The sequence below is a fragment of the Erythrolamprus reginae genome, chromosome 9, assembly GCF_031021105.1.
Source record: "Erythrolamprus reginae isolate rEryReg1 chromosome 9, rEryReg1.hap1, whole genome shotgun sequence".
Taxonomy (NCBI): domain Eukaryota; kingdom Metazoa; phylum Chordata; class Lepidosauria; order Squamata; family Dipsadidae; genus Erythrolamprus; species Erythrolamprus reginae.
The window spans coordinates 8975659-8995946 of NC_091958.1; the positions used below are offsets into that span (position 1 = coordinate 8975659).

Consider the following 20288-nt stretch of genomic DNA (forward strand, 5'->3'; position numbering starts at 1 on the left):
GGCAGATTTAAATGCATAAATGAATGTGAATGGAATGATTGTATTTTATGGGGGGTTTTTTGGGGGGGGGTTTCTAGATTTTTAATTAGTTAATTGGATTACATTATGTATTGTATATTTTATATGTTGTGAGCCACCCGAGTCCTCAGAGACGGGCAGCATAAAAATCCAATTAATAAATAATAAGTAAATAAAAGTTATAATTTTTAAAAATAAAGCAATACAGTATTTGCATATCTTTCCTCCAGATCGAGCAAGGAGCAGGTTAAGCGCCTAAGTGTCAAAGCTTACTGCAATAACATTGCCAAAAAGGCTTCAAGAGTTGTTAACCGAATCCTAGGTAGCTTCTTCTTAGGTAACCCTGAAAATGCTGATGGATTTGTTTCTGACCCAGGTGCACCATGTTGTATGAATACTTTGCTTGTAGCCGTAGATTTGGAGTCAAGTTTTGCTCGGTTTAAGCCACTTGAAGATTAGAGGACTTCAATTCCCAGAATTCCCCAGCCAGCATGACGGTTTAGGGGAATTCTGGGAATTGAAGTCCATCTTTCCTAGCCCCACTGATTTAAGACGTTGGTTTCCGTCAGTGCTCTTAGGAATTAAGACGTGATGAATGAATAACAGTCATTGGACACCAGCATTCCCGAAGATACAATGACTGGGACTAATTTATTTTTGAGAAATTATGAGGGAATTTATTTACGACAGCGCCCTCATATTTCAGTTTTCCCTCCTGAGGAGATTTCCTCCCCCTCCTCCCGTCCCGCCTTTCTTAAACGTTACTAGGGCAACAGCTCCTCCCCTCTGTCCCTATTTTAGCCAATCCCGGCACTTTTTTTTTAAAAAAATCAGGCTTTAAACTACGCCTCTCGCTCGCGGACAAGAGGGGCGCGGCTTGGCTTTCTCCAACGGTTTCGGGTTTCCGTTCCGCCCTTTGGAGAAGGGGGGGGGAAAGGCCGACCCCGGGAGCGGCGTCACGTACGCATGCGTCGTCGGAGGGAGTCGCGCGTGTGTGAGGAGGAAAAAGAAATTAAGAAAGGAGACGCCGATGAAGGAGGGGGGCGCTGGCGAGCGGCCGTTTCCGATTGGTCGCGGCGTGCGCGAGGGTGGGGGGGCGAGCTCGCGCGCGCTCCGCCGCCGCTCTTTCGCCCGCAGTCGGCGCGCAGCCACCGAGCTGGGCGGAAGCATGTCTGCCAGCCGGGCTAAAAAAGTGAAGATGGCTACCAAATCGTGCCCGGAGTGCGACCAACAGGTGAGAGCCTCACACGTCGCCCCTATTTCAAGCAGGCTGCCTGCCCTGGCGCTGCCCTGTCCCTTCTCCCGGCGGGCTTGGTCCAGCCAACGCACCTGTATGGGAATAGGCGAGCACACCTGTCCCATACAGGTGGGTTGCCCGCGTGGTCAGCCCAGGTGCTAAATGTGTTTAATGTTTCCAAGTGTAAAATAATGCACTTGGGGGAAAGGAATCCTCAATGCGAGTATTGCATTGGCAGTTCTGTGTTAGCAAAAACCTCAGAAGAGAAGGATTTAGGGGTAGTGATTTCTGAACAGGGCGGTCAGGCGGTAGGGAAAGCAAGTAGGATGCTTGGCTGCATAGCTAGAGGTATAACAAGCAGGAAGAGGGAGATTGTGATCCCACTGTATAGAGCGCTGGTGGTGAGACCACATTTGGAATACTGTGTCCAGTTCTGGAGACCTCACCTACAAAAATATGTTGATAAAGTTGAACGGGTCTAAAGATGGGCTACAAAAACGTTGGAAGGTCTTAAGCATAAAACGTATCAGGAAAGACTTCATGAACTCCATCTGCATAGTCTCGAGGACAGAAGGGAAAGGGGGGACCTGATCAAAACATTTAAATAGGTGAAAGGGTTAAATAAGGTTCAGGAGCGAAGTGTTTTTAATAGGAAAGCAAACACAAGAACAAGGGGGCACAATCTGAGGTTAGTAGACGCAACGTGAGAAAATATTTGACTGAAAGAGTAGTAGATTCTTGGAACAAACTTCCAGCAGATGTGGTTGGTAAATCCACAGTCACTGAATTTAAACATGCCTGGGATAAACAGATATCCATCCTAAGATAAAATACAGGAAATAGTATAAGGGCAGACTAGATGGACCAGGAGGTCTTTTTCTGCCATCAATCTTCTATGTTTCTATGCTGCGGGTGAGGATGCCCGCTCCTTTGCTTTTTTCTGCCCTTTTCCAAAATGAATAGGTAAATGGTTGGTGCTTTGCAAAGCTGAGCCAGGTTAGGGACCAAGGCTGTAAATTCAGACTTTTTTTCTTCTTCGCAGCCTGATGATGTGCAAAAAATATTACCCCTTGTTATGTGTGGGCGCCACACTTCTGGTGGGCGCCAGGTTGGAGAAGCTGCAAAATCAACTGCCCGAGTTTTCCAACCTTACTTTGCAAATATTTGGCAGAGAATTTGTGTGGGTGGAGGGGAGAAATTGGGGGTTTTATATCGTTTTAAAATGAGCCTTTTGAATTGTTTTGTATTTTTTATGTGTTGTGAGCATATAAGTCCAATAAATATTATATATAGATATCTATATATGTATGTGTCACATGTTTAAGCTGAAATATATATATCTCAACATTTAAATATGTTAAAGGGTTAAATAAGGTCCAGGAGGGAAGAGTTTTAATAGGAAAGTGAACACAAGAACAAGGGGACACAATCTGAAGTTAGTTGGGGGAAAGATCAAAAGCAACATGAGAAAATATTATTTTACTGAAAGAGTAGTAGATGCTTGGAACAAACTTCCAGCAGGCGTGGTTGATAAATCCACAGTCACTGAATTTAAACATGCCTGGGATAAACATATATCCATCCTAAGATAAAATACAGAAAATAGTATAAGGGCAGACTAGATGGATCATGAGGTCTTTTTCTGCCGTCAGTCTTCTATGTTTCTATGTCAAACAAGTATAGCATCATATTTTGTATTAACATAACATAAGTAGAAAGCAGTGATAGAAAGGATAAAAAAGACAGTAGGTCAGGGATGGTAGGCACAATGGTGCACTTATGCACACCCCTTACAGACTTCTTAGAAAAGGGGAGAGGTCGACTGTAGACAGTGCAAAGTTGAAGATTTTGGGGTTTGGGGAAGAAACGACAGAGTCAGGTAGTGAATTCCAGGCATTGACCACTCTATTGCTGAAACCTTATTTTCTGCAGTCTAGTTTGGAGTGATTTACATTTAGTTTGTATCCATTACGTGATCTAGTGTTGTTGTTGTTAAAGGTGAAGTAGTCACTAACAGGGAGCACATTATGATGTATAAATTTTATAAATATAAATTTTATATACATAAATAAAATATGGGTAAAGTCCTCAATGATTGATCCCTGCAGGTGTGTATGTTTGTGTGTGTGATATGGAAAAGGGAAAAACCTGGGTGACATTAATTCTCCTTGAAGGGGTGCTGTATATATATGGGGATGCTGCAGTGGTCTTAAGTTGGAAACCAGTTGTAATAATTTCCCTAGGAAGCAAGGAGGACTTGCTTCCTAGGGAAATTATTTGCATGCTGATTCAGATATTGCCTATTGCATGAAGATTTGCATGCTGGGCAAGAATTAGAAAATGGCTTGAAGTAGCTGACAAGTGCAGTTTTAGTTGAGCTAAAGGGCATATGCTCTGAAATGTAGATAGCATTAATATTTGCCGTTATTTACCATGCTTCCTGTAAATGGTTTCCTGCCCCCACCCATTTTTTGTGTGCGATATTAATAAGCTTTAGCTCAGTTACCATCCCTTGGACCAATTTTTTTTCCAGTTTTACAGTTACAGCCGCCCCGAGTCTACGGAGAGGGGTGGCATACAAATCTAATTAATAATAATAATAATAATAATAATAATAATAATAATAATAATAATAATAATAATAAATAAGTTATCAGCCTACTATTAATGTGTTGAGCTGGGTGGGGTGGGGAGAATCCTTTTTTGTCTGTCCTGCTTTATGCAGATAAGCAATCTCCTGGTTTTCCAGTTAGTGGCTGTTTAACTTAAAGCTTATATATTTTTAATCCATGATCTAACATAAAGCAAACCCTACGTTTGTTTGTCTTGAAACAATGAAGAAAGGCATTTTGAGGAAATGAGAGTGCTGGGAAAAACGGTTATAATGAATCATTGCATGTACTTTTTGTTTTAGTATAAGGTCAATACTTGAGAACCAGTTTCGTATAATCGTTAAGGCGTCTGGCTACAAACCAATGGGCAGAGATCCAGTTGGGTGACCTTGGGCCAGCCACTCCCTCTCAGCCCTAGGAAGCAAGCAATGGCAAACCACCTTTAAAAATCATGCCAAGAAAATGCAGGGGCTTTTCCAACCATGCCCCAGAAATCAACACAAAAATTACCTTTGAAATTCTTGGTGGGTTTTTTTGGAAGTTTAAAATGATACATCTCTTTATTTTGGGTATTTTAAAAAAGTATTTATAAAACTTGGAAAGGTACTATGTAGCCAATGGTAGTAGAGTTTGACATTTTATCTTTGTTTATTTAAAAATATAACACAGTACAGTTTCAGCTGAATAGTGGGATTTGGAAGGGAATTTGCATTCATCTACAGTGTTCCCTCGATTTCCGCGGGGGATGCGTTCCGAGACCGCCCGCAAAAGTCGAATTTCCACAAAGTAGAGTAATGCAAAGGAAGTAAATGCACCATTTTTGGCTATGGACAGTATCACAAGCCTTCCCTTAACACTTTAAACCCCTAAATTACCACTTCCCATTCCCTTAACAACCATTTACTCACCATTATTACTGGTACTCACCATTGAATAGGACACTTAGTGATCCTGATATTTATAAACATAATTATTTATTAACAATAATTATTTCTTTGTTATTTATTTGCAAAAAATATTAGTTTGGCGATGACATATGACGTCATTGGGTGGGAAAAACTGGTATAGGAAAAAACCCGCGAAGTATTTTTTAATTAATATTTTTTTAAAAACCGTGGTATAGGTTATTCGTGAAGTTCGAACCTGCGAAAATCGAGGAAACACTGTATATTCTGTAATTCAGTTTACTCTTGGCATCAGGTTAGTTGCCTGGGAGGACAGAATAGTTCAGTTAATAAGCCTTGATACTGCTGTGAAGAATTTTTAGCTCGGGTTTTCCCCCCTGTCCCTAATGGTTTTCCATAATAGGCAAAATCTTATAACAATTTAGGGTAGTTTTATGTGGCAGAGGATAACAATATCTGGTCCCCCATAAAATTCTGAGCATAAGGCTGTGCAAGCACAATACAGGTAATTCCCAAAATTTCCTGTTGCTAAGTTAGCCATTTCCTACGCCCCCTTTTACAACTTTTCTTTCCAAGGTTGTTAAGTGAATCACTGCAGCTGTTAAGTGAGTTAGGTGCCTGTTAAGTGAATCTGCCTTCCTCTGTCTTGTCATAAGGTTGCAAAATTTGATCACGGGACACCTCCCCCCCCAAAGGACACTGCAACCCATCATAAGTATGAGTGGGTTGCCAAGTGGTGGAATTTTGATCTTGGGACCATGGGGATGCTGCAGTGGTCTTTATTATTATTATTATTATTATTATTATTATTATTATTATTATTATTAATTGGATTTGTATGCCGCCCCTCTCCGTAGACTTGGGGCGGCTAACAACAATGGTAAAAACAACATGCGACAATCCAATACTAAAACAGCTAGAAACCCTTATTTTAAAACCAATCATACATACAAACATACCATACATAAATTGTAGAAGCCTAGAGGGAAAGAATATCTCAGTTCCCCCATGCCTGACGACAGAGGTGGGTTTTAAGAAGCTTACGAAAGGCAAGAAGGGTGGGGGCTATTCTAATCTCTGGGGGGGAGTTGGTTCCAGAGGGCCGGGGCCGCCACAGAGAAGGCTCTTCCCCTGGGTCCCGCCAAACGACACTGTTTAGTTGACGGGACCCGGAGAAGGCCCACTCTGTGGGACCTAATTGGTCGCTGGGATTCGTGCGGCAGAAGGCGGTCCCGGAGATAAGTGTGAAAAACAGTTGTAAGTCACCTTTTTTTTCCAGTGTAATTTTGTAGTAAGTCAAGGGCTACCTGCAGAAGCTTCCTTTGGAAGGATCTTAGGTCTGTTCATGTTAATGGGCAGCATGATTGCAACATTTCTTTCTTAAATATCAGGTGGCTGCCAGCAATTTCTGATGTAAATCTCTGCTTGATTCAAGCAGCCTTGGATTAGGTTGAATTTGAGTTGGTTAGTTTCAGTGCTTTGCGTCCTTCACTGATTGTGTTGCTTTGATAACCATGAGGCATTTAAACCATCTTAGGCTATTTCAGCCCCAGGCTTCCTCGAACAAGAAAGTTTATTCAGTGTGTAAAGTATTTCTGCAGTGGAAGAATTTCCTGTAAGTCGGATGCTTTGTGAGAAATTCTGGGAAATTGCTGTTCCTGGCCAGCCTGTAAATTGTGAAATATTTGAAGGGAATTAGGTTGAGGGTGATCTAAAAAGCAAGAAACCTACCCCTGTGTTTTGAACGTTTAAGTAAAGAAATCCAAACCAAGCCCTATTGTATGTGCTCACATGTTTACACAATTTACAAAGATAGCGCACAAAACAACAGTGGCTGTATTGCAAACTTGTTTACTGTGATATCGGTGAAGGGGGGGGGTTTGTGTGTGCTTCAGGCCCAACTGATCTAGTTTAACTTCTCAATGTTATGCACTGTTCTACAGTACGAGAAATCATTGAGAAATTTTGGCTTTGATTGATGATGTGGTCTTTCACAGTTCCCCCCAAGGTCTCCATTTTTTTGCGTATCCCCACGAGAGGCAGTTTTTGCAATTTCAATTTATTTTTACAAAGCCCCTGCCTGAAAAATGTTTATTTCTCATTCTGATTAGATTTGAACTCGAAACCTGATCTAGTCATGCACACTGAAATACTTCCTCGGTCAGGGAAGTTATTTGGAGTTTCCTAGTTGGGAAAAAACCAAACAAACCGAAGAGCTTGATAAAACGTATTCCTTTGGCAGAGAGGAAATGGAAGGGAGAGAATTTTTTCCCCCCTGTGATAATTCTATCATGTGAGGAAATCCAATAAAGCTGAGTGCTTGAGAGACTCAGGCTAAATAAAGAAATGTATTTCACTCGGCATGGTAGCTTTTATTTCCCCAAAGATACAAAGATGAGCACCAGTTGCAGCTTTAACAGGGATAAACCGGAATAAAGCTAAATGGTTTAACCAGAATAAAGCTAAATGGTTGCAACTAATGTGTACATGACTAATACCGTGTTTCCCCGAAAGTAAGACAGTGTCTTACTTTCTTTTTATCCCCAAAAGCCCCACTATGTCTTACTTTCAGGGTATGTCTTATATTGGAAAAAACGGTGCGCGCTGGAGTCAGAAAAAGACATAGACAGATGGGGAGGGAGCCGGCCGGCCGGCAAGGCCCGGAGTGCGCTGCCAGCTGGGAAGGAAGGAGGGAGGGAGCCGGCCCCCGCCCCCGCTGCTTTCCCCACCGCGCCGCTCCCAAGCGCCTTCCTCGCCCTCGCCGCCTTCTCGCTCTAAAGGTCCAGCTAGATGAGAGGGAGGCGGCAATACCCGCGTGTTTCCCCGAAAGTAAGACATATGTCTTACTTTCGGGGTACGGCTTATATTAGCCGACCCCCCTGAAACCCCCGATACGTCTTACAATCGGGGGTGTCTTACTATCGGGGAAACAGGGTAACTCTCACCTCCAGCTTCCTGATTCCACATCACCATGCTTCTACGACTATAAACAGCAATGAAAACATGGTTTTTCATTTTAAGATCTCCCAATGCCAGACTGGGGGGAAAAAATATACACCTATATTAAATGTGCATATAATTGTGTCTTTTAAAACTGCTCCTTTTTCATTTTACATTCCTGCCAGCTTGCTGCTTAATTATTCTACAGTGTGGTTGCTGCATTTCGTTAATGGCCTAATGAAGGATTTAAAAAACCAGCACTGAGGAATCCAAAGGGTGCGTTAAGATGAGGTGGAGATTATTGCTGTAATGTGCAATTTTTATTCTACGTGCAGTTTCAAACCTGCATTGGCCGTCATCGTTGGCTAAGACCGAAGTTGGTTTTTTATCCCTGGGTCCTTTCAGCAATTAGTAATCTTGTGCGATGTGTAACATTCCCTTAAAAAAAAATACTCTTATCTCTCCCCCCATTTACCTAATGTTATTATTGGCATTTTTCAAAACATACAAAAATGAGTCATATCAGTCTGTTTCTTTTTTAAATAAAAAACCCCAAATTGCAGTTGGGTAATACTTTATTAGAACCATTCGATATGTCAAAAGAAAATTGGGGTGGGGGTTTCCTGATGCAGGATGTAAAGCAAAGGGAAAGCAGGAGAAAAAAACAGGCAACTGCTTTTGTCGCGTTGATGGATGATCTCTGGCGGACCCAGGACAGGGGTTTATCCTCTGTCCTGGTGCTTCTTGACCTCTCAGCGGCTTTCGATACCATCGACCATGGTATCCTTCTGCGCTGGCTGGAGGGGTTGGGAGTGGGAGGCACTGTTCTTCAGTGGTTCTCCTCCTACCTCTCCGGTCAGTCGCAGTCGATGTTAATGGGGGGTCAGAGGTCGACCTCTAGGTTGCTCCCTTGGGTACCTCAGGGGTCGGTCCTCTCCCCCCTGCTATTTAATATCTACATGAAACCGCTGGGGGAGATCATCCAAGGGCATGGGGTGAGGTATCATCAGTATGCAGATGATACCCAGCTTTACATCTCCACCCCATGTCCAGTCAACGAAGCAGTGGAAGTGATGTGCCGGTGCCTGGAGGCTGTTGGGGCCTGGATGGGTGTCAACAGACTCAAACTCAACCCTGATAAGACGGAGTGGCTGTGGGTTTTGCCTCGCAAGGACAGTTCTATCTATCCGTCCATCACCCTGAGGGGGATGTCATTGCCCCCCTCAGAGAGGGTCCACAACTTGGCCGTCCTCCTCTATCCACAGGTCACATTACAGAAACATCTTTCAGCTGTGGCGAGGGGGGCGTTTGCCCAGGTTCATCTGGTGCACCAGTTGCAGCCCTATTTGGACTGGGAGTCACTGCTCACAGTCACTCTTGCCCTCATCACCTCGAGGCTCGACTACTGTAATGCTCTCTACATGGGGCTACCTTTGAAAAGTGTCCGGAAACTTCAGATTGTGCAGAATGCAGCTGTAAGAGCAATCATGGGCTTTCCCAAAAATGCCCATATAACAACAACACTCCACAGTCTGCATTGGCTGCCGATCAGTTTTCGGTCACAATTCAAAGTGTTGGTTATGACCTATAAAGCCCTTCATGGCACCGGACCAGATTATCTCAGGGACCGCCTGGGGGGAGTTGGTTCCAGAGGGTCAGGACCGCCACAGAGAAGGCTCTTCCTGTGAGTCCCGCCAGACGGCATTGTTTTGTCGTCTGGCGGGACTTTTCAAGGGCCAACTCTGTGGGACCTAACCGGTCACTGGGATTCGTGCGGATCTTGCGGAAGACGGGGAGGGTGGGGGCAATTTGAATCTCCGGGGGAAGTTGATTTCAGAGGGCCGGGGCCGCCACATAGAAGGCTCCTCCCCTGGGTTCTGCCAACCGACATTGTTTAGTCGACGGGAGCCGGAGAAGGCCAACTCTGTGGGACCTAATCGGCCACTGGGATTCGTGCGGCAGAAGGTGGTCCCGGAAGTATTCTGGTCCGATGCCATGTAGGACTCCTCCCCAAGTAAGCAGACCATAAGGAATGACAGCCAGGAAAAAACCCCCTGCCCTTGATCAATTTTAAGATGGGAGGTTTTGGAGTTGAAGTAGCAATGACTGACAGGCCGTACTTTGCACTATCCTTTCAAGGTTGTGATACACAGAGCAACATTCATATTCCCACCAAAATTTGGAGAGCTTTTTGTTCCTGGGAAAGCACGATTGGTATTGCTCTCATAAGAGATTTACAGTTTTCCCCATTTTGCGTACATATTTTTGTGTGTTTGTGTGTTTTGCAGAAGTTGATACATTCAACTGGGCATGAAATAGTGTTTCCAACCTAAACCAATTTGCCTCCTTTGTCTGTGGGTCTTGGACGATGACCAAAGAAAGCAAAATTGGAGAGCTTTTGCTGTGATTATAAATGTGTCGTGGTGGAGTTTTGCTTTATTTAACCATTCCCCGAAGGCCTCGTTTTAGTGCTTTATAAGCTAATTCTTGCGAGCAGCTCATGCTGTTGTGCTCCAATGTTCTTGAAAACCTCCGAGGAGCTATTTATAGCTCTTGTGATGAAAAAGCTTTGGGAGGTGTGTGTTTTTTGTTTAATTTGTGAAAACTCCTATAATTGTTTCTTTCCTGAAATATCAGATCGTAAACTGCTTCTACTGCTTGGGGGAACCGGGATCAAAATTCCCCTCCCAAGTCATAGTAATGTTTAAGAACCCCTAGGAGAGATATTCAATGTCAAGATAAAAATAAATATGTGAGAATTCTTGGTGCTGCAGGAATGTTCATATAAATTTCTTGCCGTTGTAGTGAGCCCCACCTTCAGAAAGAAGCCAGAAGCTACTGTTAGGCTATTTCTATATTGAATGTCATTGTTGTCTTGTCCAATAAAATAAAATCCTATAAAATAGGATTGTTCTTCAGCAAAGGACCGGGACTCACTGCTCACAGTCATTCATGCCCTCATCACCTCGAGGTTCGACTACTGTAACGCTCTCTACATGGGGCTACCTTTGAAAAGTGTTCGGAAGCTTCAGATCGTGCAGAATGCAGCTGCGAGAGCAGTCATGGGCTTCCCCAGGTATGCCCATGTTACACCAACACTCCGCAGTCTGCATTGGTTGCCGATCAATTTCCGGTCACAATTCAAAGTGTTGGTTATGACCTATAAAGCCCTTCATGGCATTGGACCAGAATATCTCCGAGACCGCCTTCTGCTGCACGAATCCCAGCGACCGATTAGGTCCCACAGGGTGGGCCTTCTCCGGGTCCCGTCAACTAAACAATGTCGGTTGGCGGGCCCCAGGGGAAGAGCCTTCTCTGTGGCGGCCCCGAATCTCTGGAACCAGCTCCCCCCAGAGATTAGAACTGCCCCTACCCTCCTTGCCTTTCGCAAACTCCTTAAAACCCACCTTTGTCGTCAGGCATGGGGGAACTGAGATATCTCCCCCGGGCCTATATAATTTATGTATGGTATGTTTGTAGGTATGTCTGCTTAAAAATGGGTTTTTTTTAACTATTTTAAATTGTAAATTATTAGATTTGTCAGGAACTGTTTTTATTGTGTTGTGAGTCGCCCCGAGTCTACGGAGAGGGGCGGCATACAAATCTAATGAATGAATGAATGAATGAATGAATGAATGAATGAAGGAAGGAATGAGACTGGAAATGTAAAAAGGAGCTTTTCTTCAACAAAATTGAAACACACTAGCTCTCTTTAGCACTTAAAAAGGCTCATCTCCAAGGTAAAGCTATCCCTTCGATTCCTATTATATAAAAAAAGAATTTCTAACATCAGGACACTCTGCTGTTGATTGAAAATGTGCACAAAGCAAATAACCAAATGGCATTGACATAAAACCATCCCTATGCAGGGGAGGCAGAAATCTCCCTGTGTTTGGATTCATACCCTAAAGTTGTGGGCTTGTAATGTTTTTTTAAAAAAATAAATTCTGCTTCCCATTCATTTGAGCTAAATTGTAATTGATTCCAGAGCCATTAAGATCAAACCTGCAAATTAAAAAGATAAAACAAACCCCCCCAAAAAGCCCCTTGGAATAGAACGAGTCAATGAAACCCTTGTAAGGCAGCTTAAAAGGCAGCTGAAAGGGTGATGTATTCACGAAAAATGGCAGCTTTTAGTTATTGGCCAAGGGAAATGCTGTTTGGGAAAGCAGAGATTAGGAATGCGATCCAGCAACCCTGGAACTGCTTAGCCTGAATCGTGACTCTGTTCTCCATTGCATCTGAACATTTGTACATAGTGTGCGAAGGGGAAATTTACTCTGCTGTGCTCTTATAATATCTGACAGTGAGCTTTTACAAGGAGGAACCGCATTCATCAATGCTGCGTCTCGGTTTGGATTTAAAAGGGCACTCAAGTTGCATTATTATTATTATTATCATTATTATTATTATTATTATTATTATTATTATTATTATTATTATTAATTAGATTTGTATGCCGCCCCTCTCCGCAGACTCGGGGCGGCTCACAACAATGATAAAAAACAATATCTAATAATTTAAAATCTAAAATAGCAATTGTACATTTAAAAAAAATCTAAAAGCAAGGGACCCCAATATAAAAAACATACATACAGTCATATCATGCACTAAAACTACATAGGCCGGGGAAGATGTCTCAGTCTCCCCACGCTTGACGACAGAGGTGGGTTTTGAGGAGTTTACGAAAGGCAAGGAGGGTAGGGGCAGTTCTAATCTCTGGAGGGAGCTGATTCCAGAGGGTTGGAGCCGCCACAGAGAAGGCTCTTCCCCTGGGTCCCGCCAGACAACATTGTTTAGTCGACGGGACCCAGAGAAGGCCAACTTTGTGGGACCTGACCGGTCGCTGGGATTCGTGCAGCAGAAGGCGGTCTCGCAGGTATCCTGGTCCGGTGCCATGAAGGGCTTTATAGGTCATAACCAACACTTTGAATTGTGACCGGAAACTGATGGGCAACCAGTGCAGACTGCGGAGTGTTGGTGTAACATGGGCATATTTAGAAAAGCCCATGATTGCTCTCGCAGCTGCATTCTGCACAATCTGAAGTTTCCGAACACTTTTCAAAGGTAGCCCCATGTAGAGAGCATTACAGTAGTCAAGCCTCGAGGTGATGAGGGCATGAGTGACTGTGAGCATCTATTTCCCCTATTTTTTATTTTGCTCAGAAGAAATTATTATTTTTAACGACATTTATTCATTCATTCATTCATTCATTCATTCATTCATTCATTCATTTATTTATTAGATTTGTATGCCGCCCCTCTCCTTAGAGTCGGGGCGGCTAACAACAATAAAAACAGCATATAACAAATCTAATATTTAAATGACTAAAAACCCTTATTAAAAAACCAAACATACACACAAACATACCATGCATAAATTGCATAGGTCTAGGGGGGGAAGGTATATCTCAATTCCCCCATGCCTGACGACAGAGGTGGGTTTTAAGGAGCTTACGAAAGGTGAGGAAGGTGGGGGCAATTCTGATCTCCGGGGGGGGAGTTTGTTCCAGAGGGCCGGGGCCGCCACAGAGAAGGCTCTTCCCCTGGGCCCCGCCAAACGACATTGTTTAGTTGATGGGACCCGGAGAAGGCCCACTCTGTGGGTCCTAACTGGTCGCTGGGATTCGTGCGGCAGAAAGCGGTTCCGGCAAACTCCCTTTTTTTGGGACTAGTTCTTCTGGAGTATCAACCCAGTTAATTATCCATAGTTGTATAGTGAATGGCCTCCTTTGTTAATAGCAGGAAATTCCGGGGAGAGGGGTGGGTGAGAATGCAAGCTGCACTTGAACGGTTATAATCTCCCATTCAAAGTCTGATCTTCATCAATGTATAGATTGTTTTAAGAGCTGCGCTGCTGGCCCTGGTTTGCAACTCTGTGTGTGACAGCACCCGGAGGGGGAGTTTTAAAAGGAATGTTGAATTCTGTAGCATTTTTCTTTCCAGTCCAACTTGGTTTTCTGTTCCAAGGTTTCATGTTGCGTTTGTTTTCCTTGAAAAAACCCCACAAATTAATAACAACCCATTGAAACAATATTTTTTACAAAGGGCAAATAATGCAGGAGGTTTGTGCTGTAAAGCACTTCATTTATTTAAAACACATCGTTATTATCTACTCCCCAGTTGCTGGTGGCTGGGTCATCTCCAAGGATGCGGAACTGCCTGCAAAAGCAATTTTGTTATTGTGCAGGTGATTTAATGTCAAGGAGATACCTGCAGTAGTGTGTGGAGTCGGCAAATGATTTGCAAAGGACCCTGTCAGTTTTGTCCATTCAGAAGTCAATCAGCTGGAATTCAGTTCATCATTTATTTCAGTGTTTCCCAACCTTGGCAACTTTATTTATTTATTTATTTATTATTTAGATTTGTATGCCGCCCCTCTCCGCAGACTCGGGGCGGCTCACAACAAAGTGAAAACAATTTACAACAAATCTAAATTACTGTCTAAAATTTTTTTAAAACCCCATTTTCTAAACACACATACATACAAGCAAACGTACCATTCATAAATTGTATATGCCCGGGGGAGATGTCTCAGTTCCCCCATGCCTGACGACAAAGGTGGGTCTTAAGGAGCTTACGAAAGGCAAGGAGAGTAGGGGCAGTTCTAATCTCCGGGGGGAGTTGGTTCCAGAGGGCTGGGGCCGCCACAGAGAAGGCTCTTCCCCTGGGGCCCGCCAACCGACATTGTTTAGTTGACGGGACCCGGAGAAGGCCCACTCTGTGGGACCTAATCGGTCGCTGGGATTCGTGTGGCAGCAGGCGGTCCCTGAGATATTCTGGTCCAGTGCCATGAAGGGCTTTAAAGGTCATAACCAACACTTTGAATTGTGACCGGAAGTTGATCAGCAACCAATGCAGACTGCGGAGTGTTGGTGAAACATGGGCATACCTAGAGAAGCCCATGATTGCTCTTGCAGCTGCATTCTGCACGATCTGAAGTTTCCAAACACTTTTCAATTGTTCTCTTTAGCACTGAATGCTGGCTGGGGAATTCTGGGAGTTGAAGTCCAAATATCTTCAAGTTGTCAAGGTTGGGAAACACTGATTTATTTGGACTAAGACAGTGATGGCGAACTTTTTTTCCCTTGGCTGACGAAAGAGCATGAACATGCACTACGGTGTGCGCGCGAGTGCCCACAACCCATAATTCAATGCTTGGGGAGGGCAAAAACAGCTTCCCCCCACCCCCTGGAGGCCAGAAATGGCCTGTTTCCCAACTCCTGGTGGGCCCAGTAGGCTCCTGTTTTGCCCTCCAAAAGCTTCCCAGAGCCTCTGCAAACCAAAAATCAGCTGGCCTGCACACACATGCACATTGGAGCTGAGCTAGGGTAATGGCTCACGTGCCACCCGTGCCATAGGTTTGCCATCACTGGACTAAGACAAAACGAAACTTCTCCATCAAATAGGGATTTTCTCTTTCTAGCCTTTCTCTCCCACGGAAGGAATACAGTGTTCCCTCGATTTTCGCGGGTTCAAACTTCGCGGATAGCCTATACCACGGTTTTTCAAAAAATATTAATTAAAAAATACTTTGCGTTTTTTTCCCTATACCATGGTTTTTCCCACTCAATGACATCATATGTCATCGCCAAACTAATAATTTTTGCAAATAAATAACAAAAATAATGATTATTGTTAATAAATAATTATGTTTATAAATATCAGGATCACTAAGTTTCTTATTCAGTGGTGAGTACCAGTAATAATGGTGAGTAAATGGTTGTTAAGGGAATGGGAAATGGTAATTTAGGGGTTTAAAGTGTTAAGGGAAGGCCTGTGATACTGTCCATAGCCAAAAATGGTGTATTTACTTCCGCATCTCTACTTCGCGGAAATTCGACTTTCGCGGGTGGTCTTGGAACGCATCCCCTGCGGAAATCGAGGGAACACTGTATTCCAAACAGAGAGCACAGGACGTACAATCTTCAGCGGTACAGCTCCTGGTTGTACCTACTACCTCTGTCACCTAGGCTTGCATTTATTTATTTATTTTTATTTATTTATTTAATTGGATTTGTATGCTGCCCCTCTCCGAGGACTCGGGGCGGCTCACAGCATATATAAAATCAGAACAATAATGTAAATCCAATTAATTCTACAATTTAAAAACGATTAAAAGAAAAACATATTGACCAAACATTCAGCAATCACACTTAAAGCATTCAATGGTCAGGGGGAAGATCTAAAAGTCCCAAGCCTGGCGGCAAAGATGAGTTTTTAAGCTCTTTCGGAAGGCAAGGAAGGTGGGGGCAGTGCGAATCTCTGGGGTCGGGGCCGCCACAGAGAAGGCTCTTCCCCTAGGTCCCGCCAGCCGACATTGTTTGGTCGACGGGCCCCTAAGGAGGCCAACTCTGTGGGACCTCACCCGTCGCTGAGATTCGTGCGGCAAAATTTCTCGTGACAAAGGGATTAAAACAAAGTCTCACCTCTCCTCCTCCCCTCTCCCTCCCCTTCTTGTGTTTTTCTAAGGTTCCCGTTGCCTGCAAGTCCTGTCCGTGTGGGTATATATTTATCAGTCGCAAACTCCTGAATGCCCGACGTTCTGAAAAGCTGCCGTCCTCTGCAGGTATTTTTTCAATTCACCCCGCTTTGGTTTGGCTCGATAAATAGATAGTTGTTAGAATGTCTAGGTAATATAATAAACCTTCAACAAACTTTAAGTAGAGTTAATGTAGCAATGAGGGTTAGTCAGTCAATGGATCAGACTTAGTACAAAATAGAACAGTATTTATTATATACAGATAGGCAAATAAACAATAGTAGTTACACAGTCCAATATCATACACATATTATCTATCTATCTATCTATCTATCTATCTATCTATCTATCTATCTATCTATCTATCTATCTATCTATCTATCATCTATCTATCATCTATCTATCTATCTATCTATCTATCTATCTATCTATCTATCTATCTATCTATCATCTATCCATCCATCCATCCACCCACCCACCCACCCATCCATCTATCTATCTAATGAGCCGGGGTGGCGCAGCAGGTAGAGTGCTGTACTGCAGGCATTTCTTCTACTGGAAAAACTGCTCTAAAGTGTCTTTTGCGAAAAACAAGTTTGTCCAACTTCAAAAATAAGGAACAAGTTCATGGGTGACTTGATTTATGATGATGTTCCACTTTGTGCGTTAAAGAAAGCCTGCAGACTTAGTGTTCCCACTAATTGTCGAGCTAAAGAAGTGGAGGAAAAAATACAGGAAAAAAATACAGGATGGAACAAAGATTTCAAAACAATTGCAGATCTGATAATCTCTCTCTCTGTCTCTCTCTCTCTCTCCGTGTTTTGAAAATGTCTTGCCACAGAAAGCAGAAGTGACGCTAAGAGGAGGCGCACGGAAAGAGTCAGAAGGGAGAGGATCAATCCAGTGGTAAATAAAGACTTAGAAAATAGAAAAAGATCCAGATCACACAGTCAATCAGATCACAGCCGAAGAGGAAGAGGACGGCCCAAGGCAGCTTCATCTAAAAAGCACGATGAAGAAAAAGGTAACGAAAATTATTTCTGTATTTTTTTCTATTAAACCTCCATAGTTTTTATAAATTAGAAATTAGACTGCCCCCCCCCCCCCCTCTTTCGTAAGGCTCTAAAGTTGGGGTTTTGTCTGGAGAACCCAGGAGTGGGGTAGAATCTATTAAATGGTTGGTTGGTTGGTTTGATTGACTTCTATTCCGCTGTTCTCAACCGACCCAGGACGACATCCAACATAATAAATGCAATATAATACAATGTGTAGAAATCTAATTTAAAAAATACTATAAAGACAAAAAGTCTCTTAAAAAACCCCCATCTATCCGACACAATCATCCACATTCATCCAATCCAATCACAGTCTCAATGCTCACGGCCCCCATGCCTGCCAGCAGAGATAGGTCTTCAGAGCTTTGTGAAAGACCAGGAGGGAGGGGCAGTATGTATCTCCAGAGGGAGTTCATTCCAAAAGGGCTGGGGCCACCACAGAAAAGGCTCTTTCCATAGGTCCCGCCAGACAATAACAACAACAACAACAATAATAATCATAATGATAATCATAATAATAATTTATTAGATTTGTATGCCACCCCTCCGAAGACTCGGAGAGACTCGGAGACAACATTGTCTGGTCAACAGGACCTGGAGAAGGCCAACTCTGGGACCTAACGGGCCACTGGAATGCATGATTTGTGTGTGTTTTTGTCGCTGAGGAGAGGCAGTGGGGGGCTGTTGTTGTTGTTGTTGTATTTATTCATTCATTCATTCATTCATTCATTCATTCAATTTTTATGCCGCCCTTCTCCTTAGACTCAGGGTGCCTTACAACATGTTAGCAATAGCACTTTTTAAACAGAGCTAGGCTATTGCCCCCACAATCCGGGTCCTCATTTTACCCACCTCGAAAGGATGGAAGGCTGAGTCAACCTTGAGCCGGTGATGAGATTTGAACCGCTGACCTTCAGATCTACAAGTCAGCTTCAGTGGCTTGCAGTACAGCACTCTACCTGCTGCGCCACCCCGGCTCATTATTCTGTATTATTATTATTATTATTATTATTATTATTATTATTATTATTATTATTATTAATTAGATTTGTATGCCACCCCTCTCTGGAGACTCGGAGCGGCTCAAAACAGCAAAACACAATACAAATCTAATGATTAAAAAAATGCTTCCTAAATGGACAGTTTGATTTCACAGAAGTTTGATTTACTTGGAGTTATGTTCTGTTGTTTAAGCGATCCCTTTATTTTTTTGAGCAGCATATGTTGCTGTATTTCAATGATATAATTGAAGGGTTAACATACACAGATTAGTATGCAGCCCCTATACATTGATACCCCTTGTTAGAACAAATAGAATCCTTGTCTAAACTCAACAAGCGGCTTCTTGCATTAGCGTTCAGTCTACTCAAAGTTTATGCCCTGCATGCTCAATTCTTAGCTATTCCCACTCCAAAGACCAGGAGCCCGAAAGACTCGGTTCACAGCTCACATTAGAGAAACACCTTTCAGCTGTGGCAAGGGGGGGGGGGGGCGTTTGCCCAGGTTCGCCTGGTGCGCCAGTTGCGGCCCTATTTGGACCGGGAGTCATTGCTCACAGTCATTCATGCCCTCATCACCTCGAGGTTCGACTACTGTAACGCTCTCTACATGGGGCTACCTTTGAAGAATGTTTGGAAACTTCAGATTGTGCAGAATGCAGCTGCGAAAGCAATTATGGGCTTCTCTAAGTATGCCCATGTTACTCCAACACTCCGTAGTCTGCACTGGTTGCCGATCAGTTTCCGGTCACAATTCAAAGTGTTGGTTATGACCTATAAAGCCCTTCATGGCACCGGACCAGAATATCTTCGAGACCGCCTTCTGCTGCACGAATCCCAGCGACCGGTTAGGTCCCACAGAGTTGGCCTTCTTCGGATCCCGTCGACTAAACAATGTCGTCTGGCGGGACCCAGGGGAAGAGCCTTCTCTGTGGTGGCTCCGACCCTCTGGAACCAGCTCCCCCCTGAGATTAGGATTGCCCCCACCCTCCTTGCCTTTCGTAAACTCCTTAAAACCCACCTCTGCCGTCAGGCATGGGGGAATTGAAACATCTCCCCCTTGCCCATGTTGTTTTGGTGTTTGATTGATTGTGCGCTTGTTTTTTATATATATTGGGGTTGCTTTTATGAACTTTTAAACTTAAAACTGTAATTAGATTGGTCAATATTAGATTTGTCATTTTGTATTGTTTTTGTCACTGTTTTGAGCCACCCCGAGTCTAGGGATGGGGCGGCCTATAAATCCAATAAATCTAATCTAATTTAATCTAATCACCCGTTATCCTTTCTCCTTACAGAGAAACAAGAGAAAGAAGTGGACATGTACGCTAACCTCTCTGACGAAAAAGCATTTGTATTCTCCGTGGCCTTGGCGGAAATAAACCGAAAAATTATCAACCAGAGGCTGATCCTTTGACGACGTGGCCCTGACCTCTGCATGCCATGCTGTTGAAGCCCGGTGGCGGGTTTCGGGTCTTCCGTGGCCTCTTGAGATGGTGGAATGCTGTTACCCTGGGTTGGCCGAGGTCATCCGTGGATTTTTCCCACCCACCCCGGGCGGAATCTCTTGTCGCCTGTGGTTGCTTTTGAAGCCGGCCGATTTCAAGCAAAAGGACCAGCTTTTTGCTTTGTGGAAGGGTCAAGGGGAGGCTGTGATCAAATGTCAGAAGCAACACATCCTTTCACTCTGCAGAGACAGCTGGAAGACTCTTCCGAGGGTTTTCGCACACCCATCCACTTCGAACGCAGCGTTTCAATTTAAAACGCCTTTAACTGCGGATTTTCAGTTAACGTTGAACTTCCTGTGTACATAGTCACTATGTCGATATTCTGGTATTTTCCTGGAAATCCACTCATTGCGAAATCAAATGAGTGGGTTAAGTTGAACTTACTATCATCATCATCATTATTAATATTATTATTATTATTATATAATACGTTATTGGTTGAAGCGTCTTTCTGCTTTGTTCTAAACTTTTTACCGAACGGACGTGTCAGACTGTAACCATAGAAACATGGAATAAATTGCGTCGAAACCCAT

General features: G+C 43.5%; 1 protein-coding gene across 1 annotated transcript; it reads left to right on the forward strand.

The window, feature by feature from the left end:
• The first annotated feature begins 959 nt into the window (after positions 1 to 959).
• Positions 960 to 20287, forward strand: C9H16orf87 (chromosome 9 C16orf87 homolog). Its single transcript, XM_070761639.1, has 4 exons — positions 960 to 1252; positions 16185 to 16281; positions 17036 to 17218; positions 19546 to 20287. The coding sequence occupies exons 1-4, from the start codon at positions 1049 to 1051 to the stop codon at positions 19662 to 19664; spliced, it is 603 nt and encodes a 200-aa protein (XP_070617740.1). The 5' UTR covers positions 960 to 1048; the 3' UTR covers positions 19665 to 20287.
• Position 20288: the final 1 nt, after the last annotated feature.

Excerpts from the sequence above, each read along its gene's own strand:
- C9H16orf87 (XM_070761639.1), top strand. The coding sequence starts at position 1,049 with ATGAAGGAGGGGGGCGCTGGCGAGCGGCCGTTTCCGATTGGTCGCGGC. Across the intron at positions 16,282-17,035 it reads AAAGCTGCCGTCCTCTGCAG|AAAGCAGAAGTGACGCTAAG; the intron begins GTATTTTTTCAA and ends GTCTTGCCACAG. Across the intron at positions 17,219-19,545 it reads AAAGCACGATGAAGAAAAAG|AGAAACAAGAGAAAGAAGTG; the intron begins GTAACGAAAATT and ends TTCTCCTTACAG.